Genomic DNA, 23,588 nt, shown 5'->3' on the forward strand with positions numbered 1-23,588 from the left:
ACACGTACGCACTGTCCGTTGCTTATATGATACCTTGCTTGCCTTGAGGGGGTAAGAATATATGCCTACCGAATTTGAGACTATGAACTTGATAGCGCGCAAGGCTCACTTGAAAGCTTCTCACATAGCCATCATTATATGAAGCATATTTGCGCAGCGCATAATAGATTACAGTAACTTGTAGGGTCAATGTCACAAATATCACATTCCATTTCGGTGCTCAATGCATGAGTGAACAATTGAAACTTATAGGTTATACAATGTCAATGTCCAGACAAAAGATCACTTTTCATATATTGTTGCTTGTTTTCCAAGTGCAGCCTATATATACCACAAGCTTAAAACGCTAACACACTAGAAAACAAAATTGAATCTCCGCCAAACTCATTTAGGCAACTAACGTATGTTCACGCTTGTAGAAAGGTTGAACAAGAAACATGGACAGAGGGAGAAATAAACACAAGAAATTATAAATAAAAAAAAATGAATTTTGATCTCAATCCAAAATTCCCATTAAACAAGTTTTTCGATTTAAATAATCGAGTTTTGGGATTAAAATCTTAATTTAAGGAATTTTAGTTTATTTGTGTGTTTATTTAGAGATCGCGAGATAAAATAATAGAAAAGAGGAAAACGATATAAATAATAAAAAGATAAATAGAAAATTGGGAGGGCCGAAAAGGGAATTTGGTTAAAAAAAAGCGGGAGTCGGAAAATGTTCAAGATAGATTCAAACTTGTGTCAAGTACACCTTTGTGCAATTTACGGGGGGTGGCGGGATCAAATATTTAACCTAATTTAAGCAAATTAAAAAATTTATTAATTGAGGGGGTGCCATGCCACCCCACCCTAAAGGGTGGATCCGCCCCTGCTTGTAGTAGTCTATTAGAATTATTATTTATTTACAAAATTTTAAATATTTGATATAATCGCTGTAAAAGATTTTTTTATTTTGGACACATCAATAATATGTCCGACGACGAAGTAAGCAGAAAATAAGTACTGGTTAACTTATTTGTTTATTTTCAAACAATCCATGTTTGCGATCGTTTATCTTTCTAAGCTGCTCTCACTATAGATTTTTATATACATTTTTCAGGAAAATCAAACTGCAGCTGACTCTATAGTTTATATGTAAAACCTTGCGGCATGAGTCTTTCTCCAATGTAAATAAAGGAACTCGCCCTTTGATAACAAGCGAGTGTATGATAAATTTTGTTTTGTTTTGGCACATAGGCTTATGTAGCATGAAATTTTAGTCTTTTAGACATAAGACATGGAACACATATCCATGCATGTCTATCACTGAAATTTCAATATAAAATTATTGAATTCTGAATACCACACCTTGTAGTAATCACCAGTATCAAAGGACACGTACGCACTGTCCGTTGCTTATATGATACCTTGCTTGCCTTGAGGGGGTAAGAATATATGCCTACCAAATTTGAGACAATGAACTTGATAGTGCGCAAGGCTCACTTGAAAGCTTCTCACATAGCCATCATTATATGAAGCATATTTGCGCAGCGCATAATAGATTACAGTAACTTATAGGGTCAATGTCAATATCAAGACAAATATCACCTTCCATTTTTGTGCTCAATGCATGAGTGAACAATTGAAACTTATAGGTTATACAATGTCAATGTCCAGACAAAAGATCACTTTCCATATATTGTTGCTTGTTTTCCAAGTGCAGCCTATATATACCACAAGCTTAAAACGCTAACAGACTAGAAAACAAAATTGAATCTCCGCCAAACTCATTTAGGCAACTAACGTATGTTCACGCTTGTAGAAAGGTTGAACAAGAAACTTCTTTCTAGACTATTGCACAACATGAGAAAATCGAGCCAACAAGCACCAATCAGAAACTTGTGCAAAATCCTATAAATTATGAAGCCATCACAGCAGCTCCTTCAAACTTAAGCTGCAACTGGCTCAGCAACTGGGCTAGAATAGTTAGCTTTAACCTGCCATCCAAATGTACATATTATTGCAAAAGCTGAATAATCCTTTTCAATTGTATCTGACCCATAAAAGACAACGGGGAGAGGGGTTGCATAAACTATCCAGCATGTCTTTGTGCATGATATTTTGTGAGAATAGATGATCTAATATACCAGTTAAAAATGATTGAGAATCTCAGTTCACAACCTAAGGAGGATTTCCTCCCTACCTGCAATTTTTACATGCACATGTGTGAGGGACGCTTCTGCAAATTCCTGGTAGTCACCTTATGTCTTCAAAATAGAGGACAAGAAGATCTAAATACACTAAATTTAGGGATTAAAGAATAAGCCAAGCTTCAATGGCATTTTGGAGAACAGGATATCCCTCCGGAGCATCTTGACAAGGAGATGACTGTATTCCTTTTTTTTTTTTTTTTTTTTTTTAATTGTGTGTGGATAATTAACGGTATTTAATTCACGAGGAAATGAATTATGTTATCCTCTAGAAAACTATAGATTTACCCGCAATAACAGTGAACCGAGAGATTACCTTTGCTGCCTTAAAGAGTTCATCAATCACTTCAGACAAGGTTGGATGTGCATGAACAGCATACTTTATGTCCTGCAAGATGCGATTAAAATGACAAAGCGAAATAGGATAATGTTGCCAAAAATGCGACTGGTACATTATATCTTTTACATGAAAATCATGATTCTGGAATCCAGCCGAAGATCGCAAAGGTTGCAAGCCAAGAAATAGAATTTCATTATTGAAAGAAAACATGTCTACTCCATCATCCCTCCCTCAAAGAAAAAAAAAATGGATAAAAAATCTTATCCGATACCAAAAATCCTCTAACCAATTCAGTTGAAAATCTTTCCACAAAACTGTTTTATCTAATGAGGGGAAAATGCAACTGCAATGTCTACATACGTGTTTATCTTATGAGGGGGAAACTGCAGTGGAAGATAATGTCTACCTGTATACGTGTTCCCATAGCTATGGCATTGGATGCTTCATGAATGAGGTCCGCAGCATGCATTCCAAAAATGTGAACTCCTAGGATCTCCCCATTGTCGGGTCTATATATCAACTGCATTGGACAAACAATTCAATGAACAAAAGCAATCCAACTAATCTTGGGAAGAAACAGACTAAAGCCATCAGAAACTAAATACAAACTGCAAGAAGTAGCCGGCAATAATAAAAAAATCCATGAAAAATCAATTAGAAAAGTTCATCATGACCACCTTTGCAATTCCCTCCCCTTCATTTTCAGCAAGGGCTTTTGTGTTAGCCTTGAAACTAGTCTTGGCTATAGCAATCTCAAAACCCTCCTTTTCGGCTTTTTCTCTGGCTTGAGGCTGCAAGATTGCAAGAAAAATAAAACCTTTACAAAAATGCAACTGGCAACTAAAAAGATTAACTCAGTATGACAGACTGAATTTTAACAAGAATAGATGCTTCAGCGAGTTTGCAAACACATCAAGTGTATGTAGGTTAATAAAATAGGCAGGCTTGTGTAAGTTCCAACTGTCAGTATCAGACAAACGTACAAGCAGACTGAGTAACCTAACTATTTCTCTAATATCTGCTGAACATCCTACAAATTCAAAATATTGTGAAACAGTAAATTTTCCTTCTAGTGCTAACTCATGAAATGAGAAGATATTTAAAGAGCAAATAGTCCAGATGCAACCAGTAAAGGATATCCAAAAAAGTTATTGTACCTCCGTTAATCCCACCATACTGATTTCAGGATGGGTAAAGCATGCAGCTGGAATACTTAAATGATTCAGGACATGGTCCTTTCCAGTAACTTGCTCAACAACTATGTGAAGAAAGGCCAAACGTTAAACAATTACAGGAAAACTTGCTTGATGATAAACATAGCAGTTGGTGTCACGTGAGATCGTTACCAGAGATTCCTTGTGCACTTGCAGCATGTGCAAGCATCATTTTTCCATTTGCGTCACCAATGCAATACAAGTGAGGAACCTAGCAACCATGAAACCTAATGAGTTGAAGGAAAATTGTTATAGAGAAATTTAAAAAAAAAATAAAAAAATTTAATCATGCCTACCAACTCTCCGCTGGCATCAATGACACGCATGCGGCCATCAACAGGAACAAATCCACGTTGTGTTTGAACATTTATCTGTTTATAAAACAATATTATGAGATGTCATAATATTTATAAAGTCAGTCTCAATAAACATTTATGCAACCAACATTTTCCAGGCCAAGTCCCTTCGTGAATGGAGCCCTTCCAGTTGCAATTAGAGCAGCATCTACCTGCAGCAGAATTGAACAATTTGGGAACATATAAGATGCTAGACAGGAAACAGGTATACTGCAGAGTATAGAAGAAGTGGAGAACAAGATCTTAAATCTGATTGCAGGCAACAGTGAAAGCAAAGTTGGTTCTCCTTCTTTTGATGTTCATTGCCACTACTCAGAAAGACCTCTGCATAGTCTTTTTTATCTTATTTTAAAAAAAAAAATCGATGCGGGTAGGTCTTTCTGTATAGTCTTAAAATAATATGTTGCAAGAATGTTGCTTAAACTGATAAAGCTTATCCAGTAATTTAATTATCTTATACCAGCGACTTAAGATGTGAACTTAATGTACTCATACAACAATCACAATGTGCTTATCAAGTATATAGTCCTGCAATGAAGTACCTATACGACAGATCAATACAACAGTGGTTTTTTTCCCAATAAATAGGTATGTCCAACAATGATAAAACTTAAATGATGAATGAGGCCTATGATGTTGCAAAAATACTCAATGAAGGTACTTTTACAACCAAAGACTTAAGATTTATTAATTTGTTTATTGTTGGCTATGATTTAAGATTTATGATCTTAACCAATAACCATGATCTGAGACCAAAAGGATAAAGCTTCCATCCAAAAGCATGAATAGAAAATAACAATGTTAAACTCCTCTGAACAAAAAGCTACAACTTACTTCCAATGTATCCTTCAGTTCCTTAGTCTTTGCATCAATAAGCTCAATAGTCACTGGTTTTCCATCCTTTGCTGGAGTTATCTGAAGAAGGTGCAACAAAACTCAGAAAACTGTTTGGCACATCGGAATTCAAGCTGATATTTGCATATATTACCTTGCTTGCAAATACACCTGTGTGATAATCAATCTTTCGAGGATTTATGAGGACTCGTTGTGCCAATTTCCCAATCTCAGGATCAAAGCCGGGCATGAGTTGATCTAATGCCTCAACAAAGGTAACCTGCGCAGTTATCCAGTGGTCAGCATAGAAAGACAGATTGTTGTTCTGTTGCTACGGATACAGTCTCGCAGAAAGTAAAATAGCCTTCACCTCACTTCCAAGTGCTGTGTACACATCACTGAATTCTAGTCCAATGTAACCACTTCCGACAATAGCAATCCATTGGGGTACAAATTCCAATTTGAGTGCATGATCACTTGTTATCACTGTCTTACCTGCAAAAGCAAGCATCGGTATCATTAAATGATGCAAGTTCAACATAAATGTAGACACAGAATTTTTTTTATAACAAGAGATCCCCGAGGGCTAAAGGTGCACGGTGTGAAACTCGGTGGATGCCTGACCCTCTACCCTTCTCCACTTAAATATCATACATAAAAAATACTTGCAGCTCGATAATTCAGTTCTTTACTGCGTTGTCAACAGGCAATAATAATTAAGAGGAAAGCACTTACCATCAACCTCGATGCCTTTGGGCACCATGGGGACAGAACCAGTAGCAATTATAATATCTTTTGCTGTTATTACAGTATCTCCATATTTGACTTTTTGTGGACCCTGAAAAAGCACAACAAAAGCTTTCATCATCAAAATCCAATTAGTTATGGACAAAAGAGTAGTAATCTGTAAAAGATAAACGTACCAAAATTGTCCCAAAACCTGTCAATATATCCACACCTAGGGCTTTCATTGAATTGGTCAAATTACTACGAATCTTGGAGGCCAAATTATTTGCATGATCAGCAACACCCTGTCTGTCATATCCAGCAGCGGCAACCTTACATGAAAGATAAGCAAAGACTTAAAAAACGAGTGGGAAAGACCTGAGTTAAAAGTTACATTGGGGGGGGGGGGGGGGCTGAGCTTCCTTTCTAGATGCAACTTAATTAACAAACAATGTATAGTCTTAAGTTCATTTAAACACAATAAGTAGGTACCAGAAACACAAGTCGATTGTTGTAGTTAATGCATGAATTATTTCATCCTATTTTCCTGATTTTAAATGATTTATGAATGTCACTGCTATGGGAGTTCAGTAATCATTGTTGCCCTATATACACCCCCAAAAAAAGAGAGGTACAAAACAACCATTATTCAGGCTCGGTATTTCTCAAATATTAGGGTAAATACAAACATCAGACTTCCCAATTTTGCCTTGGCTCTGCGTAATACAGGCTAGATACGCGTATAGTACCCAGTACGATTATGACATGAAATTACAAAAATGTTTTTGAGATACGGGGATCAGATACGAACTGTCGTACTAAGATATAGTAGTCTTTTTCACATTTTTCATTATATGTTCAAAATAAAGATATTACAAGAAAACTAATAACTGTCGGTAACAGAAGTGAAAAGTAAGAACACACATTCTATCATTTGTATGAATTTAAATAGTATAAGCTATGAATTGAAGTCATCCAACATCCTTATTAAAAATCATTAGATATTATATGGAAGCATCAAACACATTAGAAACAAGAGGTGCATCTCCGGACTTAGTCAACAAAACCACATTTTTGTTTAAAATTGCCTTTTGGCTGAAAATATCCAGGTTGACCCCATCCCAATGCACACAATTTCAGGGTATCATCTCCAAAGTAGAGATATTCCCGAAATAATAATAGCAATAAGATATGGGGCATATCGTACCCTGTGCCAATATGAAGTGTGGAAGTTAGTAATGTGTTTCACAGTTTTGCTCCTAAACTATTCCATGTTGCATTACCTCATAAATCCTAAGTGTTGTGATTATGCAACAACATACCCAAATGATCACACAATTATGTTAACCGACATATGCTATATCAGTACCCCATGTAAACCTAAACATATTAGGTTTCTAGGAGCAGAACAAGAAACACCTGTAGATCAAAAGACTTCATATGGCGTTCATTAGGCAAAATACTTTGTAATTGTTGCTCTCTATGTGGAAGGGATTGGGAAGATGCGAACCAATTATTTCTGCATTGCAGCTTCACCAGTCAGATTTGGCATTTTATTATGTGTCATGTTTGTATCAAATGGTGCATGCCTAGGAGCACGGTTGATTTTCTCCTCTCATGGCACAAACAGGATTTGCATAAAGCGTCGGGTTACATCTGGAAGTCGATCCCAGCAGTAGTTTGGTGGGTCATATGGAAAGAGAGAAATGCTAGAGTTTTTGATAACAAAAAGGACAATGTAGTTAATCTAAAACACAAAGGTTTATTTTTGGTGCAACATAACCTCGGCAAATGTTTTAGAGCCGGAGGCGCTGGCTGAGTTTCTTAGTTCTTTACACACACTGTAAAGTTTATCTTTTAGATGTAATTCTATCCAGCTTTTTCTTAAAGTTGCCCCCCCCCCCCCCCCCCCCCCCCCCCCTCTCTTTACTTCAATAAAATTCTTTCAGTTACCTATCAAAAAAAAAAAATGGCGTTCATTAGGCTTCTAGGAGCAAGAACAAGAAATACCTGTAGACCAAAAGACTTCATATGGTGTTCATCCTGAAGCTCCCGCATGCGACCACTGACAGCTAGAAGGGCTTTGGAAGGAACACAACCCCTATTTACACATGTTCCTCCAACTACGTCCCCTTCAATGATAGCCGTTTTCAAGCCCTGAAAAGAATTTTAAGTAATTAAGCAAACTATTTGCTGGAGAAATAAACAGAACCATCTTGTTCAACCCAAGTAATCATTCCATCCAGGCTTCAATGATCTCACAATTAAATTTCATAGAATTACAGAAAAGAAATTGACGTTTCATAGGAGTTCACTCTACAATAAGTATTTCCAGTGTTGTTAAAGGCTCACTTAAAATGCGCTTAAGCCCTGAAGCTCGGTGAAGTCCAGCTTGTGGGCTTTTCCTCGCTTAGTTGGCACTTTAGTGTAGGCATCAATCTGTTAAGACATGTGTACCTCCACAGAGGGGTTTAGGCACAACATCAGTTAGAGCTTAATGATAGTTCTTTTCCCATTTTTTTGTCAAAATTATTATTCTTTGTTGTCATATTTGCATTTTCTCGCAGCATTACATTTCTATTTTTTTTTTCTCCCTCGGCACTTTTCTTCACTAAAGGCCACACTTAAAGATCCAATTTTTGACTCACGGTTCTTCATTCATGAACTACATTTAGTGATACAGACAAATAAAGCACCTATTCCAGCTAATATTCGTTCTATTGCTAAGTAGAAAATATTATTAGTTCTATAAAAAGAAAAGCATATCTAGTAGTACTACTAAAGAAAGCCAGCTAAACAAACTAACATCAATCAAAAACAGAGCAAGGCGGCTTCAAATACAAAATGATAAATATCAGAATCAGCTGAGCGTAAATCTTAACAGAGCATAACGCTAACATGAGTATGGTAGTACCAACACAAAAGTAGTGTACCTTGTCAACGGCATGAAGAGCAGCACCATGGCCACCAACACCAGCACCAATAATAACGAGATCATAATCAAAGGCCTTAGAAGAAGGAGCTCCATTCCCAGCCAAAGAAGCCTCGATTCTGTTGGAAAAACCACGCCTCATAGAATTAGATGACTCGAGACGATGCGTAGAAAGAGACGACTTGAATCCAAAAGCCTCTCTTCTAAGACCACAGAATCGAAGTGATCGTGGAGTCAGCGAATTGGACGCATTCGCATTGGAGGAATCCGATCTGCAGATCGTGGATGGAGAAGACAGTGAGAGAGCAATTGAAGAATGCATTGTGTGTGATTATTAGGGTTTTTGTGAAGAAATGTGGGAGCAGGGGGAAGAAGGAGGGAGATATATAGTGTGTGTGTGTGTGTGTGTGTGTGTTGAGCTTTGAGAGCTCCGTTGGAGGTGGCGGAGTTAACTAAGTGAGGAGACTTCTCTTGGGTAGCGTGTGTTTTTCTTGTATACTCTGTGTTGTGTGTTCTTTTTGTTGGTTGGATGAACCAACTACTCATTCCTCCTATATATTAATTTGGAAATTATTATTATGTGTTAGGATTTTTTTATTTCATAAAAGATGGACCCAAATCATACACTATTGAATTCATTTTTACAAACTACTATATATATATATATATATATATATATATATGTCTGAACTTGGGTGCTTATCGGTCAATTCGGTTTTGTACACTCCCAATTCAATTTATCGGTTATTGATTTGTAAAAATGCTAAACCAATTACCAAATCACTAAGATATTTGTTATCAATTTTAGGTTAATTGGCTTGCGGTCTTTAATGATTTAATTTAACCGATAAGAAAATGTTCCCCTAAATTCTTTTTCCTTTCTCTTGTTTTTGGTTAATACATTTCAAACTATCGTCAGAGGACCTCTCACTCGTCACATACCATTTCAATTTAGCTTGGCAGTTATTTCTTAGATCATGAAGTACATTATTACCGAAATAATTTGCTCCAAAAGGGAAAATAAAAACAAGTCAGCAGCTTCGTAAAGAAAACAGTAGCACCAAGCCACAGGGTTTGTATTTAGAATTTAAAGTCATTATTATATAATTAAAAATAAAATAAAAATTATCTTGTTGGGTTACCGATTTAACCCTTAATTAAAATCTTAAAACCGAACCAATAGTCCAATAATTTTTTTTACAAAACCGTTAATCCAATAACTCCATACCCATAAATCAATAGCATTTTTTTTCATTTGCTTTATCGGTTAAACCGGTTTTGCGCACTCTGAACTAGGAGCTATGTTCTAGTCGTTATTTAGAAAGTTAAAACTGTCAAAGGATTCCATTTTTGCAAAGACCTCTTTTATAAATTTATGAAACTACTTTTATGATAGTTGAAAATCAAAGTTATATAGTGTTCTATTGCGTGCTGGAAACGTTTGCCTTTTTATTTTATAATCTTAGGAATAGTAATGTATTTATAATTTACAAACAATTCCTTCTTCAAAAACAATTTTATATTTTTATTTAGGTAAATAATTTTTCTTTTCCCTTTTCCAAAGACAACGTTTACAGCACGTATTGCGATTTTCTAGATTTCCATACATATCAGGATAAAAGTTTCGTATATAAAGCACTGTACTTGTTACGATTACGGTTCCTTGTTAATTTCCAGCCCCAGCGCCGCAAAGGACAATGTCGATTCTTGCCGATCCATTCGTGGCAGATGTGGAGGACTTGTCCGATAATGTCGTTGACCTGGATATTTCTGAACAGATGGAGGAAGATGCACAAGTGCTTAATTATGATGATGATGATGATCTAGATAATGTTTCCAAGTTGCAAAAATCGCCTCACTACATCGACATAATGCAGAAAGTTGAAGAGAATGTCACAACCAGTAAAGGTAAAGGTGTTGCTGATGATGATGCAGAATATCTACTGATAGTAGCCTGTACTACTTTATCAGTTGACATTGAGAATGAAATCGTTATAATCCATAATTTCATACGCGAAAAGTATCGATTGAAATTTCCTGAGTTAGAATCACTTGTACCTCACCCTATTGATTACGCCCGTGTTGTTAGAAAAATTGGCAACCAAAAGGATTTAACTCTTGTGGACTTGGAAGGACTGTTACCCTCAGAAATCATCAGCACTGTCTCTGTTTCGGCATCAACTACAATTGGCAAGCCATTACCAAAAGATGTTTTACACAAGACACTGTAAGCATGTAATAGAGCCATTGTTCTTGATTCTGAAAAGAAAAAGGTTGTCCATTTTGTCGATAATCGAATGAGATACATTGCTCCCAATCTTTCTGTTCTTGTTGGGAGCGCGATTGCTAGAAAACTTATCGGTGCTGCTGGTGGTCTTTTGTCGTTGGCAAATATGCCTCGTTCTGATGTTGAGCTTCTTGGCGCCGAAAGGAAGGAATTACCAGGCTTCCCCTCCCATATTTATAATGTTCGTCCATTGGGAGCAGGTTATATTATTCAAAAGTGCACCTCCTAACTTTAGGATCCAAACCTATCAATTGGTAGCGGGCAAATGTATATTAGCGGCGCATATGGACTCGACTAGAGGCGACCCGACTGGAGAATACGGAAGATCTCTTATTGAAGAGATCCTTACAAGGATAGAGATATGGCAAAAGCCTCGTCCGGTTCCGGTTCCTACTGATGATTCTGAGCCTTGTAAGAGAAAGAGACCTGGCCGTGTTCCTCCTCAGAGAAAGAGGAAAAAAACACACTACTATGATTTGATGAAGCTAGTAAATAATATGATCTTTGGAGTACCTGAAAAACCCAAAGCACCTAATTTCTCTGAGTCTGGAACAATTTCTAAGATTAATTAGATATTGTTTGATAGGTTGACCTTGGGCGGGATAAGGTAAGTACTAGCAGTAATTGTTACTTTTGTTTCTTCTTATCAAATACAGTATACTACTTAAATCTTTTCAAGCAATTTAGTACTCTCATTTATGCAGTTGTGGAAGGTTGTTCAGCTTGTGAGAAGATGTGGGGAACATGAACAACTATGAGATAGGAAGCAGTAGATCTGTATGTTTTATTCCAAAACCACCTTATCTCCTCTTCAAGAATATGTTCAAGAGGAAAATAATTTCATGAATGATCCTTGAAATAATTTCAGCAGTTTTTGTTCTTGAGTCTGTCTGCAATAGGTACACTTTCAAACAAGAATATGACCAAAGTTCAATATTATCTCATCCACTGGGAATTTTCCTTTTAATTACTCTCCACACCATCAAGGAGATTCTAATCAACTCGACTAGCTTTGTTTTGCAAAGAGAAGCAAAAAGGAATTAAATGAGATCTCAGAGTTCACAGTAACTTGATATACCGGAACAAAAGCAATCATGTTGCTTTAAACCATGTTTAACACAATGAAAGGATTAGAGTCGATAAGTGAATCGCAGCATTGGTTATTTCAATATAAGAGAAGATGCAGATTTTCACTCAAGTCGTAATCATATTCGACTAAGTTGTTCATGGGACAGTTGCTAGCGAACAAGTAAAATATTTGAGCTTCAGGATTGTAGAATTGGAAGCAGTAATGCAAATGGGGAACTAACTAGATGAGCTTAAGGGCAAAAAAATTAGCGCAGACGATGTTATCTGTAGTATTGACTTTGCATTCATAGCAGCCACAAACACCGGGAAAAAAAAAGGTTTTGCATGGTTGTTAATATACAAAACAGTTAGCAACCTGGACTACAAACGAGTGAAGTCGATTCGATCCGAGCTCTTGGGAGTGGAATAAATTCGGCAGCAGATCGTGGAATCTTGGTGGTCTTCTCTATCTAATGAATGGGGAGTCCGCTTTAAAATCATCCACCCTGCACCCAATCCCCGAGTAAATGCATCAACAGGAATAACCCTTGCCGCGAGAAAAAAGGTGTAAATTTTTTATAAAGCTGAGACAGTTACGGGAGGACCTAAATAGAAGAATGAGCTAGTATCTCAGTATCTTCGATTACTAGGCAATCGAGAAGAATGCATAGTAACTTTTATGAACAAAACAAAAGACTTGGTAAAAAAAAGAATCAGCACTGTAGTTTATCTTTATCTTGTTTTCACCTTTTCCTGAATCTTGGAACCTTTCCAGCATTGATGTTTTCAATGTTTTTAATCCTCATTTCAAGTTTCAGAATATCAGTCATTTCATAGCTACTGCTCGCTTTCTCATGGTTGTTAATGTTTCCTATCTCCATATTTCCTCCAGTTACGTTTGTACCCTTTGCAGTTACCTTAGGTGCTTCCACACTAGTACCCGAAAATTTTGCATGTTTACTATCTTCCCTGTTTGCATTTGGACGGTCACTTGCAAGTTCGATACTATCAGGCAAGTTGAGCATACAGCCACCTTTGTCATTGTTGTCCGTGCTCTCTAGTGGCACCATTTCTTTAACTACGTATGACTCATGTCCATCTAATTCCTCTGATTTTCCATTTGAAATCTCAAGCTTTTCGCTTAACGGTTTTGATTCCAGTATGGTCTCCTTTTCTCTACCAGTTCCATCATTTGAAGCTGGAGAAGATCGGCATTTGATGCTAATTAGGGGTTCTTGATTACCAGGTAGAGTAATTTCTTTCTTCATAAGCTTCCTCCAGCATAAAGATTGAGAAATTGGTTTATTGTCATCATCATCTGATGATTCTACAGCTCTCATTTCACAATCCTGAAAATTACCATCTTTTCTAACCTCATCAAATTTCTGCAAAAATTCACAACATACAGAGGCATTCATCTTTTCGTGGTGTCCCCACCACATTCTTGGCATCCTTTCACTAGTTTTGGACTGCTGTCCAGGTGCAACGTTTTGGTTCTTCCACCACTCCAAGTATCGTTTGCTGACATCTGACTCGAAGAGCCTAGAAGGTATATAGAGCTTTGCATCTTTAATTGATCTGTCATAATCGCTCCAAGCATGATTCACACAGCCGGGCACATCTTGATCGAATCCAAATTGCATTGATACTCTATGAGGGTTATACAACTCTACACTATCCATCCCAACTAGTTTAGAAGCTCGGACAAGTCGAGCAAAAATCATGATTTCACTTCCCATTTTTGGTCCAACCACCACATATTCCTCCCTTTCCTTGTAAAATTTGCTGACATCCCAATTCTTCACAGTATCAATAGAGTAAGGACGCCACAGAAAACATTCCGCTGCAGAATCTATTTCACTCCTAGGATCCACACAATTTAGTTTTTTCACCTTATGCCATCTAGCCACTCTTGGCTCCCCACAGTAAATAACACTAGGCTTGGGCTGCAAATAGGGAAATCTCTCCCATGCCCATAGCTGAACAAAATGAAGCGGCGCGCGAAGCATAAGATCCGACTCATCTTCCATACATCTAGAATTACTACTCTGTTCAGCTGAAGATATAATCAACTGTTTAAGCAAGTTTAAATCTCTATAAATACTAGCAAGAACAGCAGGGGCAAGTGCTACTGGAATTCCTTGAGAAAGATGTATTGCAATAGGAAAAAGAGCTCTGTCCACAGTCTGATAACTTCTAGTAGGAAGCGCATACCTTGACAACCAAAGGCTCAAAAATGCAACATGCTCTAAATGGTCACCTTTTCCTGCAAAGTATTCCATCCAGGCATGGTGAGTAACATTCATTTTACGCGCTCTAATAACTTTGAGGGCCTCACAAAGAGTTTTTTCAACTTTAACATAATCTTTGGTCTTAACAGGTTTCAACACAGAGTGGCCTAATACAGAGAAACCACCCAAAACTACCATATCCTCCAAAGTAATAGTTGCTTCTCCCCATGGTAAAATGAATGTATTAGTCTCCAAACACCATTTCTCTGCTAGAGCAAGAATCAAATCATTGTGCCTATAAACCTTGAATGTGGAACCTATAATAGCTTCAAAGATTCCAACTTTTTTCCATATTTCTTGGTATAGAGGCTTTAACTGATTGACCCATTTAGACCATCCCTTCAAGTATGAACAACCACCCCTAAACCGAACATTTAGTGAAGAACAAGAAATTTCGGGTCTTGAAGGGAGAAAAGGGAGTTTTTCAGCAGAACATATAGTTGGTTTTAGAAAATGAGCAACTCGAACAATGGGTTTTACTTCTTCATCATCAACAGGTGAAACCATAAGCTCCTCTCTTTCTTCCATGATTGCATTTTCTGAAGTATCCACCATTGTTGATCAGTATCAAGTTTTTGAATTTTTCTTTCTTTCTTTCTTTGGTTATCCCTTTTTACATCAGGGTTTCAAGAATGTAGTAGAGAAAATAACCCAAATAAGAAAAGATAGTTGTGCACCTAATTTTCTCTTTGTATTGATTCACACTACAAATATTTTTCTTTTTAGTCTGGACAAAAATGGGACACATGCCACTGAAAAGTGTAGTAGTACTATTTTTTTTTTTGTCTGGCTATGAAAAACAAGCAAATATGATCAGCAAAAATTCTATTTGTAGGTAAAGAATCACGTAGCTGCATTTGCAACTTTTTGCTGGACAGGCCAAAAGTTAAATAGAAAGAAAAAGGACACAGTAGCCACATTTTCATAACAGAAAAGTGTTAAGGTTTTAAAAACGTTGAATTTGTATTGACTTTTGGACTCATACGTTTTTTTGCTATAAAATAGCAATATTCTAACTTGACTTAATCACAAATCAAACAACTACAAGATACTTATATTTTATGGAAACAGATTATAATGTCAGAACCCAAATTAATGAAACTCACATACAACTTCACACACCTTCTAAAAGAACATCCAGTAAAATTACAAGTGATGACCAAGGAAACAAAGATTAAAAAACATAAATATGCCCGTATACTATACTAAATTAGACCCAACATTGAATTGTCGTATTAGTAGTTTCTAGCAAGATATTTGTACATTTTATGTACTGACATTAGAGGATGAATTTATGTTTGAACAAGTTTCGTACATTTACTAAATTGATATACAAGTAGAATATATTGTCTTCAAATGTTTGTATTAAAACACAAATGTTATTGTTCAACATCTAACAACTTATATTAAAAGAGTTGGTCAATCCAATATTGAGAGTTTTGAAAATATATCAAGTTACTAGAGGTCAAATTTTATGTAATCAACATTTATCACAATCAGTGGCGGAACTATGCATAATGAAGAGGTTCAATTAAATCTCCTTCTTTGAAGGCTATATTGTGTAAATAAGATAAAAATAATCTCTATTTTTTTATATGCTATGTAGGTTTTAGAATCACCGATTGACATAACCCAGGATATTTAGCAAACCGTAGCGTAATATTACTCTATAAAATAGTGTTAGGAAATTAATTAAATTCCAATTTTCTTGATAGAAGTAGCATACATGTATTCATAGCAAAAACGATTGTACACAACCTAATAAATAACCAAATGTGTACATTACCAAAGCCAACCACAAGCCGGAAACCTTTTCCAATTTAGATTAGGAGTCGATTATTTTTCCTTTTTGTTTACATTAGAACTAGGTTTTTTTCTCTATTTATAAACCTATATAAGGCGACTCCTCATTAGAAAGGCTAATATAATCTAAGTGCAAGTGTAGTATCGACTGCACCATAGTTTTTGCGTGGACAATGGCAATTAATATTGATTCATTCGTGGCAGATTTGGCTGAATTGTCCTTGAATGCTGCTGATGAACATATGCAGGAAGATGGTGGACACACGCTAGATCATGTTTCCCAGTTGCAAAAATTGCAGAAAGTTGAAGAGGAAGAGTATATTGCTCCCAATCTTTGTGCTATTGTTGGAAGTGAAGTTGCTGCAAAACTTATCCATGCTGCTGGTTGTCTCTCATCATTGGCAAAAATGCATACTTGTAATGTTCGGCTTCTTGGTGCCGAAAAGGAGAATTTATAGAAAGGCTATATTTGATCAAACAGAGATATCTCAGAGTACACCTCCTTCTCTTAGGATGCAAGCATGTAGACTGCTAGCAGTCAAAACAGTGTTAGCTGCCCGTGTGGACTTGTCGAGAGGTGATCCGAGTGGAGAATTTGGAACATGTCTTAAGGAACGGATCCTTAGAAAGATAGAGCAGTCGCTTGCAAAGCAGCCAATGCTTCTCCCAGTTTCTAACTCTAGGAAAAAGAGAGTTGGTCGTCGTGGTAGGTTGATACAATTGCGGAAGCTAGTATAATATATGTTGCTGTCTGAAAGCTAAGGTGAATATCTGAACTAATTTCTTCTTATCTAATACTTTCTAGCAATTAGTAGTATTATTTATAAATTGTTATATTGATAGACACTGGCGAATTTATGAATTTTGTGTTTCCTAGCAATTATCCTGTAGTTGTAAAGCACCTGATCTTTCTGGGAAGATGTTATGTTAGTTAGAGCTACAGGGAATGCAGTTGATTGGTTTTTCTGCTTGTGAGAAACTAAGATGTGATAGTACAGGTATCTAGCAATTTATTTGTATATTAACATTAATCTCTTTAGAGGAAAGTAAATTTCTTTTATTTCACATGGTTATATATTTATGTTCAGTTGTTTTTATCTGTTATGCATGCTACCATAGTTTACTTTCTCTTGTTGTGTCCACAAACCTCTAGGTGCAACCATATGCTAGTTCTAGTTGAATTATTCTTTGAAACCAGAGTAAACGTTTTAGAATATTTTGTTTTAGTTTTAAATGAATTCAGTATAATATTTCATTCTTGGTTGCTCGATGCTTTTGTTGCATGAGAACATTAATGCGGAGGAAAGTTTCAGATGATCGAAGGAAACAAATTTCTGTTTACTTGGTCCACTGGAATGCAGGTGTGGAATATTGTTAGACATATTAGTCAAGTTAATGGAACAGTATTAGATTTTACATTACTGAATGGCAAAGGAAACTGTAAGTCTCCTGTCAAGGCATATACTTCTTATTAGATTTTCTTTTGTGTTGTATTATGCTGTTTAATCTAAGACTTAATAACGATCATGACCAATTGCTGCTTCATGACTAAAGTCATAGGTTATCAGAGAATATTGGATAGTCAGACAACTGTTGATTGATCGTCTCACTACCTACTATTGGACCTATCAGACATCATGTTTCTTGGACGGATTTGCTCTTAATAGGAAAAAGAGGATTTACTCTGAATTCAGGACAGCAGAATTGTGTTATAGAGTTCCTGATTGTTTAATCACACTTTTATGGGCTTGTATATTTTGTAGCCATTTATTCTTTTCCTGAAAATTTCACTTATCTTGATATATAACACAGTTTGCATCTGGTTTCTTTAGACAAACTCATATGTTGTCTATTACAGTGAACAATCCAAAAGAATCCAGCCCCACTCCGAATGAGACATTTCTTGCCCTGATATTTCCAACTGAAAACTAAAAAGTGTGAGTAATACTTAGATGTGCTAATTGTTCTTCATAGAGGAACTCTTCTTTAGTAATTGGTGGAGTTGGGAGAATTTTGATAAAGATTTTTTTTTTTTTTTTTTTTTTTTTTTGATGTAGTCGCTGGAGCTGGGGTACTTGGTGGTGATTTTTGAGCTATGTTCCGTAAACTCTTGATTTGCCCTGATATATCTGTATAAAATGGCTATGACGTGGTGGGTCTTTGTATACTAATCTTTTAAATTACACTAAGAACTAGAAAGAAATGGACTTAGCACATATCCCTGTTCCAAACCAACATATCCGCTCTCATTGAAGCACAACACATTTTTGGGTTTAAGGTAATAAATTTAGTGATCCGAGGTTGAAATTTTTGGAAAGTTGACTTCTTTTTTTTCTGTCTTCTTTCTGACTTGGGTTTTAAAAGAATTTGTTTTTAAGGAGATACCAAGTTATGGAAGTCTTCTTTTTAACTTTATTGCTTATAACAGAAGATGAATATCTGAAATTTTGTCTTGGCCGATTAAGGTATATTCTCCAAAACAGATGAGCAAGTAATAAAGAAGTGGACAAATAGACTCTTTTTGTGCCCCAGTTCTTTATTAGTGCATCTTGCTACATTTAAAGACTTGCCTCTTTCACATTCCTGTTGTTGGTAACTCTTTGATTCGGAGCTCATCTTGGATGTCATCATTGTTCGCATTAGTCTACTCTTTTTAGTTTGAGAGCGTTCACTCTTGTTTGCTAAAATCAAGTAGTAGGATCAGTATATGTAGGTTGTGAAAGAAAGCCAGTTTTACCTGATATCTTGAAATGGGATGTTGTTCATTATGATAGGCTTCTTTTATCATGGTATGCCGTTAGCAGATCTTCATCTTAACATTATTTATTTTCCTTAAATTAGTGAACTTTCATGTGAATAGTAAAGACAGCTCTCCATGTTTAACACAGTGAAGTAATGATAGAAAGAATCACTGTTATCATCATATTCTTACAAGACAGCGACACATAGGAAAAAACTTACAAAAAAGAAAAAGAAAAAACATGGAACCTAAGTTTACTCATGTGTGAATTGTTCAGACAATGTAATGTGCTAAGCTTGATGAGCTCTGCAGAAACAGCTATACCAGTTTGCAGATTGCCCAAAGGGTCAGTCTTCCACAATAAAAGAGAAACAGCAGTACTTAAGCTACACTTAACGGCACGGAAAGAATGGAGACCAGTCTCCTAATGTAAAATACAAAAGCTGAACAACTGTAACTGATTTAAACTTGATCCTCCGAATTGGTTAAATAGTTCCTCTGCTCTACGGGAGAGCTGGAATTAAGGGAAACTAGGAATACATAGGCTGAATTATCCCAATTGCTATAATGTTGATTGAAGCATATTATGTATCAAATGTTTTATGACATGATATATGTGATAGTCTGCCTTATATGAATATTTTGATGGATACAAAGAATACTAAAGTTCAGTAAGGTACAAAAGAAATGTAACTGTGAACTTTAAAATTTTCAAAAATTCTAACAATTAAAATTTGTGGCAGTTCGAAAACTGCTGCTTCCAACACAAAATGCAAAACCCTACATCTACGAAAAAACGTACAAATAGATCAAACAAAAGTAAAAACCAAAAGTTGTCAATTCAATAGAAACATAGACAATTAAACATCATATTGAACTTACAACTTCAATGCCAAAACAAGCCTTAAACCTTCAAAATCTTAGCGATCGGTAGTAATCATAAGCTCCTGTTTTCGATTTCTACACAATTTGCTTCAAGTTTTCCTCTATTCCACTTAATAAATAAATTAAGTACTCCCTCCAATTTAAAATAAGTGTGCACTTAGTTTTTAAGCATCTCGTAAGAAATTACTAGCTTCTATAAAAGAAATAGGTATGTTTACAAAACAACCCTTAATTAAAACATACATATTAATATAAACTTGATATATTGAGATCTGATCACTTAGCACTTATACTAAAGACAACTATGAAAAAATAAAATTAATTTATTCTTAACTATGTAAGTGAATACTTTTATATGACTAAAATAAAAAGGTTAGACACTTATTATGAACACGACAGAGTAACGTCTATCTATGTCACGCCCACTCCTTACTTTGTGATCCTTTTGCCTTAATCCGGTGCACAAACAATGAACATAATAGTATGGGAAAAGAAAAGAAAAGCAAGAAAATGAGGACAGAAGGACAAAAGTCGTAATCAATTGGTCAAATTGGTCCAGCTCATTCAAAGACCCATCCAACATACCACTCTCCAAATCAATCAAAAAATTCCCAGCGAGCAAAACCCACAAACCGCCAACAGTTTTTTCAATCAACCGGCTGCCGCCCTCAGCTGACAACATTATAAATATCAATTCTTTCCCTCTCCTGAATCAGATAAAAATCCAAAGAGACTGTATTTCTTATCTTGAAAAAATCATTCATTGTTGTGAGGTCCCGAATTGGATTATTATAGACCGTCGATCAAACAAAGGATGGCAGACGTGGCAGCAAAGGAGCGCAAGATCTTGGTCGCAGTAGATGAGAGTGAGGAGAGTAGTTATGCTCTTTCATGGTGTATAGAGAACATAATCCCTGGAAATTCCAATGATACCCTTATCCTTCTCTACTCAGTACCACCTCGAACTGTTTACACTTCTATGGATGGATCAGGTGAGAAAGACCACCCTCAAGGTAAACTTTAACTAGTAGTCTTTGATTACTCCCTCCAATTCGTACTAAATGTCCACTAACCATTTTTATTTTGGTTCAAAATAAGTAACAACTTGATCAAGAAGGAATAAATTATTTTCTTTTAAATTCACTGTGGTTTTATGTATCAAGAAACTAAACTAATTAGTTAGTATTTAACGAAGTTTAGTTTAGTCAAAAAGACTTATTTTTGTCTCGGTGATAGTATTTTCTAACGCTAAGGGAGTATTAGGTAATTGAATGTGTACTATTGTCTGATTAATTGAATGGTGGGTTTTGTAATTTTGGTGAAATTTCAGGGTATTTGTTTTCATCTGATATAGTAGCGACCATGGAGAGGTACAGCAATGACGTAGCACAATGTATTATGGCGAAGGCGAAACGAGCTTGCAAGGACTTGGATGGGGTTAGTTCTTTTTTACTGTAGTAGATTTACTGATGAATGAAGGTTAAATTGGTCATTGTAGTAATAATTTGGACATAGAGGGGTAATGTTTGTGTGTTGGTGCGTCGTATACAGGTTAAGGTGGAGACGATAGTAGAGCATGGTGATGCAAGGGACGTGATTTGTCAGGTGGCGGAGAAGTTACACGTCGACATGCTCGTCGTGGGAAGCCATGGCTATGGTGTCATCAAGAGGTAGGCTTTTATTTCAGGTTGTTTATATCAAATCAATAAATGAAATATTGTTGTATACCAACTAAAATAAAGATTAAACATGAATGTTTTAATTAATTGAAGGTTATATATACTTGGCCTAATATCATATTTGTCAATATTTGAGGGGCTAAATGGACAAATTTTCCTCAATTTACTATGGGTAAATATGTATGGCATGCTGAAAATGTTACTAGAATTTACCAAGTGAACAATGATACTATCTGAATTATTTATACTCACATGGAGAGAAACTAACAACCAATTATCACAAAGTAAATCAAAGAAAGGGTTGAAAGAAGGTTGTCTCATATCATAGGAGTAATATATTATGCTTTTTTAAATGCTTATATAATGGTGTCTAGGTTATTAATTATATTGTTGATTTGAATACAGGGCATTTCTTGGGAGTGTGAGCAACCATTGTGCGCAGAATGTCAAGTGTCCAGTTCTCATAGTGAAAAAGCCAAAAACTAATGGCAGCAGCAATTAGATTCGTGCGTTATGGAAATTTGTTTGAGTAATGTAAATACGCTGGGTTCTGTGATTTTGTTGTATTTTTTCATTTTTCTTGTTTGCCTTTATTTATGTAATTCTGAATTGAACTTGCTGAATGGTTATATTTGTATGATTGCTTTTCAAAGTTATTTGCCTTTGTTAGAGCAACCTATTTGCACGACTAATTTGGGCAAGGAAAAACTGTGAATACTTCGGTTTGCTTCAGATACTTGGTTTGCGGTTTCTGTATTCCATGAGTAGTTCATGACTTTATGTGATGAATGATAACAAAAGAATTCTTATTCCATGGTAAACAATGGAAAGATCAGGTCAGTAAAAACATAGTCCATGTCCTTTTGTTGGGATAGAATTATCTGGTACTTGTTGTGGGTGAGAGGTGTCAGGTATTCATGGAATTAATTGAATTAATTGAGGTGCATGCAAGCTGGCTCGACACCACGTTTATTTAAAAAACAGAGTTCAGGACCTGGCACGACCACTTGTTCCAATTAGTTGGATGCGTCAAATTGGGTATCAGGTAGTTACTAAATTAGTCTTACTTATGCCGCTTTTTAAACCTTATTTTCGCTACAATGGGGTCAAACGAGTTATCTTTCTTTTTCTTCTTATGGCTAAAAATTGGGAAATTTTACAAGTTGAATACTTTAAACTGAATTCTTCAAATAGTTTGCTATTACATTCGGATTTGTTTTAGGCTCAACTATTATGCCTCTTCCTTAATTATTACTAGGATCTATAAAATTCTGGTCGCACGAGATGAATGATTTTACATAAAACTTACGCTATATTATATTTTATAGAAATCTTTTAAACAAGGTCAAAACTTAAACAATAGCAACATTAAAAGATTCTATTTGTACAAATCACCCTGTTTTAGTGTTAGAAAGCCCAAATATGTCTTTTAAAGAGTTACACGTATATTTGATCTTAAAACAGAAACAAAAAATATGGGAAGCCCCGTTATGTCTTCACAGCGGTCTCCGTCCTAACAAAGGCAAGTCTTTCTGCTTTCTTCTCCTTTTCTGTTAATTTTAGAGCGTGTTAAATTGATAGGGCGGATACACAATTTCAATTATGGATTCACGTGAATTCAATAATTTTTGTTCAAACTCTGTATATATATATTTGGAAATTTCTTACATATCTATAAATATTGACTATGAACTCAGTTATTATTGCATATATTAATTTGAAGTCGATGTACAAACCTGCAAACTTCAAATCTTGAATCCGCCTATGTTAACGGTTACGATGCGTAAAGAGTTTATCTTCATTTGCTTAATTATTTCTGCTTTAACTTTTTGCGTGTTTTCTGAAACTTATTTAGTCTCGTTTTGCATGTCAAATATAATATTTATACAGAGAAGTGAATAAACGAACTCTTTACTTTGAAGCATTGTTGACATATAAAGAACTGATTAGTAATGATCTGCTTTACACTTACAGACAAAACACGTTTGTTTAAACTAGTACATATATGGATCCACCATAAATTTATGTCAAGTGTCTGCTTTTGTGCAACTACAAAATTTACAGTTATGGGATAGTAGCAAGAGTTCATGATGCTTACTTAATTACAACTAAGTTCAAAGTGACCAACATCTAAGCAAAAAATAATACCACTAGCACTAATATGGTAAAAGTTTATCCGCATTTAATGCTTACACCAAATCAATAAATGCATGATATGAGTCTTTTATACGAATATTTATTTTT

General features: G+C 35.6%; 3 protein-coding genes and 1 pseudogene across 4 annotated transcripts; 2 read left to right on the plus strand and 2 right to left on the minus strand.

Moving 5' to 3' along the window:
• Window positions 1-1,576: 1,576 nt before the first annotated feature.
• LOC132064348 (dihydrolipoyl dehydrogenase 2, chloroplastic-like) lies at window positions 1,577-9,111 on the minus strand. Its single transcript, XM_059457300.1, has 15 exons — window positions 8,593-9,111; window positions 7,670-7,816; window positions 5,857-5,991; window positions 5,669-5,771; window positions 5,304-5,428; window positions 5,088-5,213; window positions 4,934-5,014; window positions 4,189-4,251; window positions 4,040-4,114; window positions 3,876-3,954; window positions 3,687-3,787; window positions 3,207-3,320; window positions 2,936-3,049; window positions 2,506-2,577; window positions 1,577-1,976 (listed from the first exon to the last, which is right to left on the minus strand). Exons 1-15 carry the CDS (start codon window positions 8,911-8,913, stop codon window positions 1,929-1,931), a joined length of 1,704 nt encoding a protein of 567 aa, XP_059313283.1. The 5' UTR covers window positions 8,914-9,111; the 3' UTR covers window positions 1,577-1,928.
• Window positions 9,112-10,041: 930 nt separating this feature from the next.
• LOC132064349 (U4/U6 small nuclear ribonucleoprotein Prp31 homolog) lies at window positions 10,042-12,659 on the plus strand (annotated as a pseudogene).
• Window positions 12,660-12,689: 30 nt separating this feature from the next.
• On the minus strand, window positions 12,690-14,792 carry LOC132062125 (uncharacterized). Its single transcript, XM_059454764.1, has one exon. The coding sequence runs from the start codon at window positions 14,790-14,792 to the stop codon at window positions 12,690-12,692; it is 2,103 nt and encodes a 700-aa protein (XP_059310747.1).
• A 5,507-nt stretch (window positions 14,793-20,299) lies between these two features.
• LOC132064350 (universal stress protein A-like protein) lies at window positions 20,300-22,000 on the plus strand. 2 transcript variants are annotated; one of them, XM_059457301.1, is made up of 4 exons: window positions 20,300-20,678; window positions 20,996-21,102; window positions 21,217-21,335; window positions 21,750-22,000. In XM_059457301.1, exons 1-4 carry the CDS (start codon window positions 20,480-20,482, stop codon window positions 21,844-21,846), a joined length of 522 nt encoding a protein of 173 aa, XP_059313284.1. In that variant the 5' UTR covers window positions 20,300-20,479; the 3' UTR covers window positions 21,847-22,000. The 2 variants fall into 2 exon arrangements, with proteins under 2 accessions (XP_059313284.1, XP_059313285.1); XM_059457302.1 differs by having other exon boundaries at window positions 20,312-20,657.
• Window positions 22,001-23,588: the final 1,588 nt, after the last annotated feature.

Source organism: Lycium ferocissimum, chromosome 7 (assembly GCF_029784015.1).
Source record: "Lycium ferocissimum isolate CSIRO_LF1 chromosome 7, AGI_CSIRO_Lferr_CH_V1, whole genome shotgun sequence".
NCBI classification, from domain to species: domain Eukaryota; kingdom Viridiplantae; phylum Streptophyta; class Magnoliopsida; order Solanales; family Solanaceae; genus Lycium; species Lycium ferocissimum.

What these genes read in the sequence shown, in the direction of transcription:
- LOC132064348 (XM_059457300.1), bottom strand. Translation starts at nt 8,913, where the DNA reads ATGCATTCTTCAATTGCTCTCTCACTGTCTTCTCCATCCACGATCTGC. An exon ending in AGGGACTTGGCCTGGAAAAT is followed by an intron (nt 4,115 to 4,188) that starts GTTGGTTGCATA and finishes TTTTATAAACAG; the next exon opens with ATAAATGTTCAAACACAACG. An exon ending in TTGATGCCAGCGGAGAGTTG is followed by an intron (nt 3,955 to 4,039) that starts GTAGGCATGATT and finishes CATGGTTGCTAG; the next exon opens with GTTCCTCACTTGTATTGCAT.
- LOC132062125 (XM_059454764.1), bottom strand. Translation starts at nt 14,792, where the DNA reads ATGGTGGATACTTCAGAAAATGCAATCATGGAAGAAAGAGAGGAGCTT.
- LOC132064350 (XM_059457301.1), top strand. Translation starts at nt 20,480, where the DNA reads ATGGCAGACGTGGCAGCAAAGGAGCGCAAGATCTTGGTCGCAGTAGAT. An exon ending in TGAGAAAGACCACCCTCAAG is followed by an intron (nt 20,679 to 20,995) that starts GTAAACTTTAAC and finishes GTGAAATTTCAG; the next exon opens with GGTATTTGTTTTCATCTGAT. An exon ending in GGCTATGGTGTCATCAAGAG is followed by an intron (nt 21,336 to 21,749) that starts GTAGGCTTTTAT and finishes ATTTGAATACAG; the next exon opens with GGCATTTCTTGGGAGTGTGA.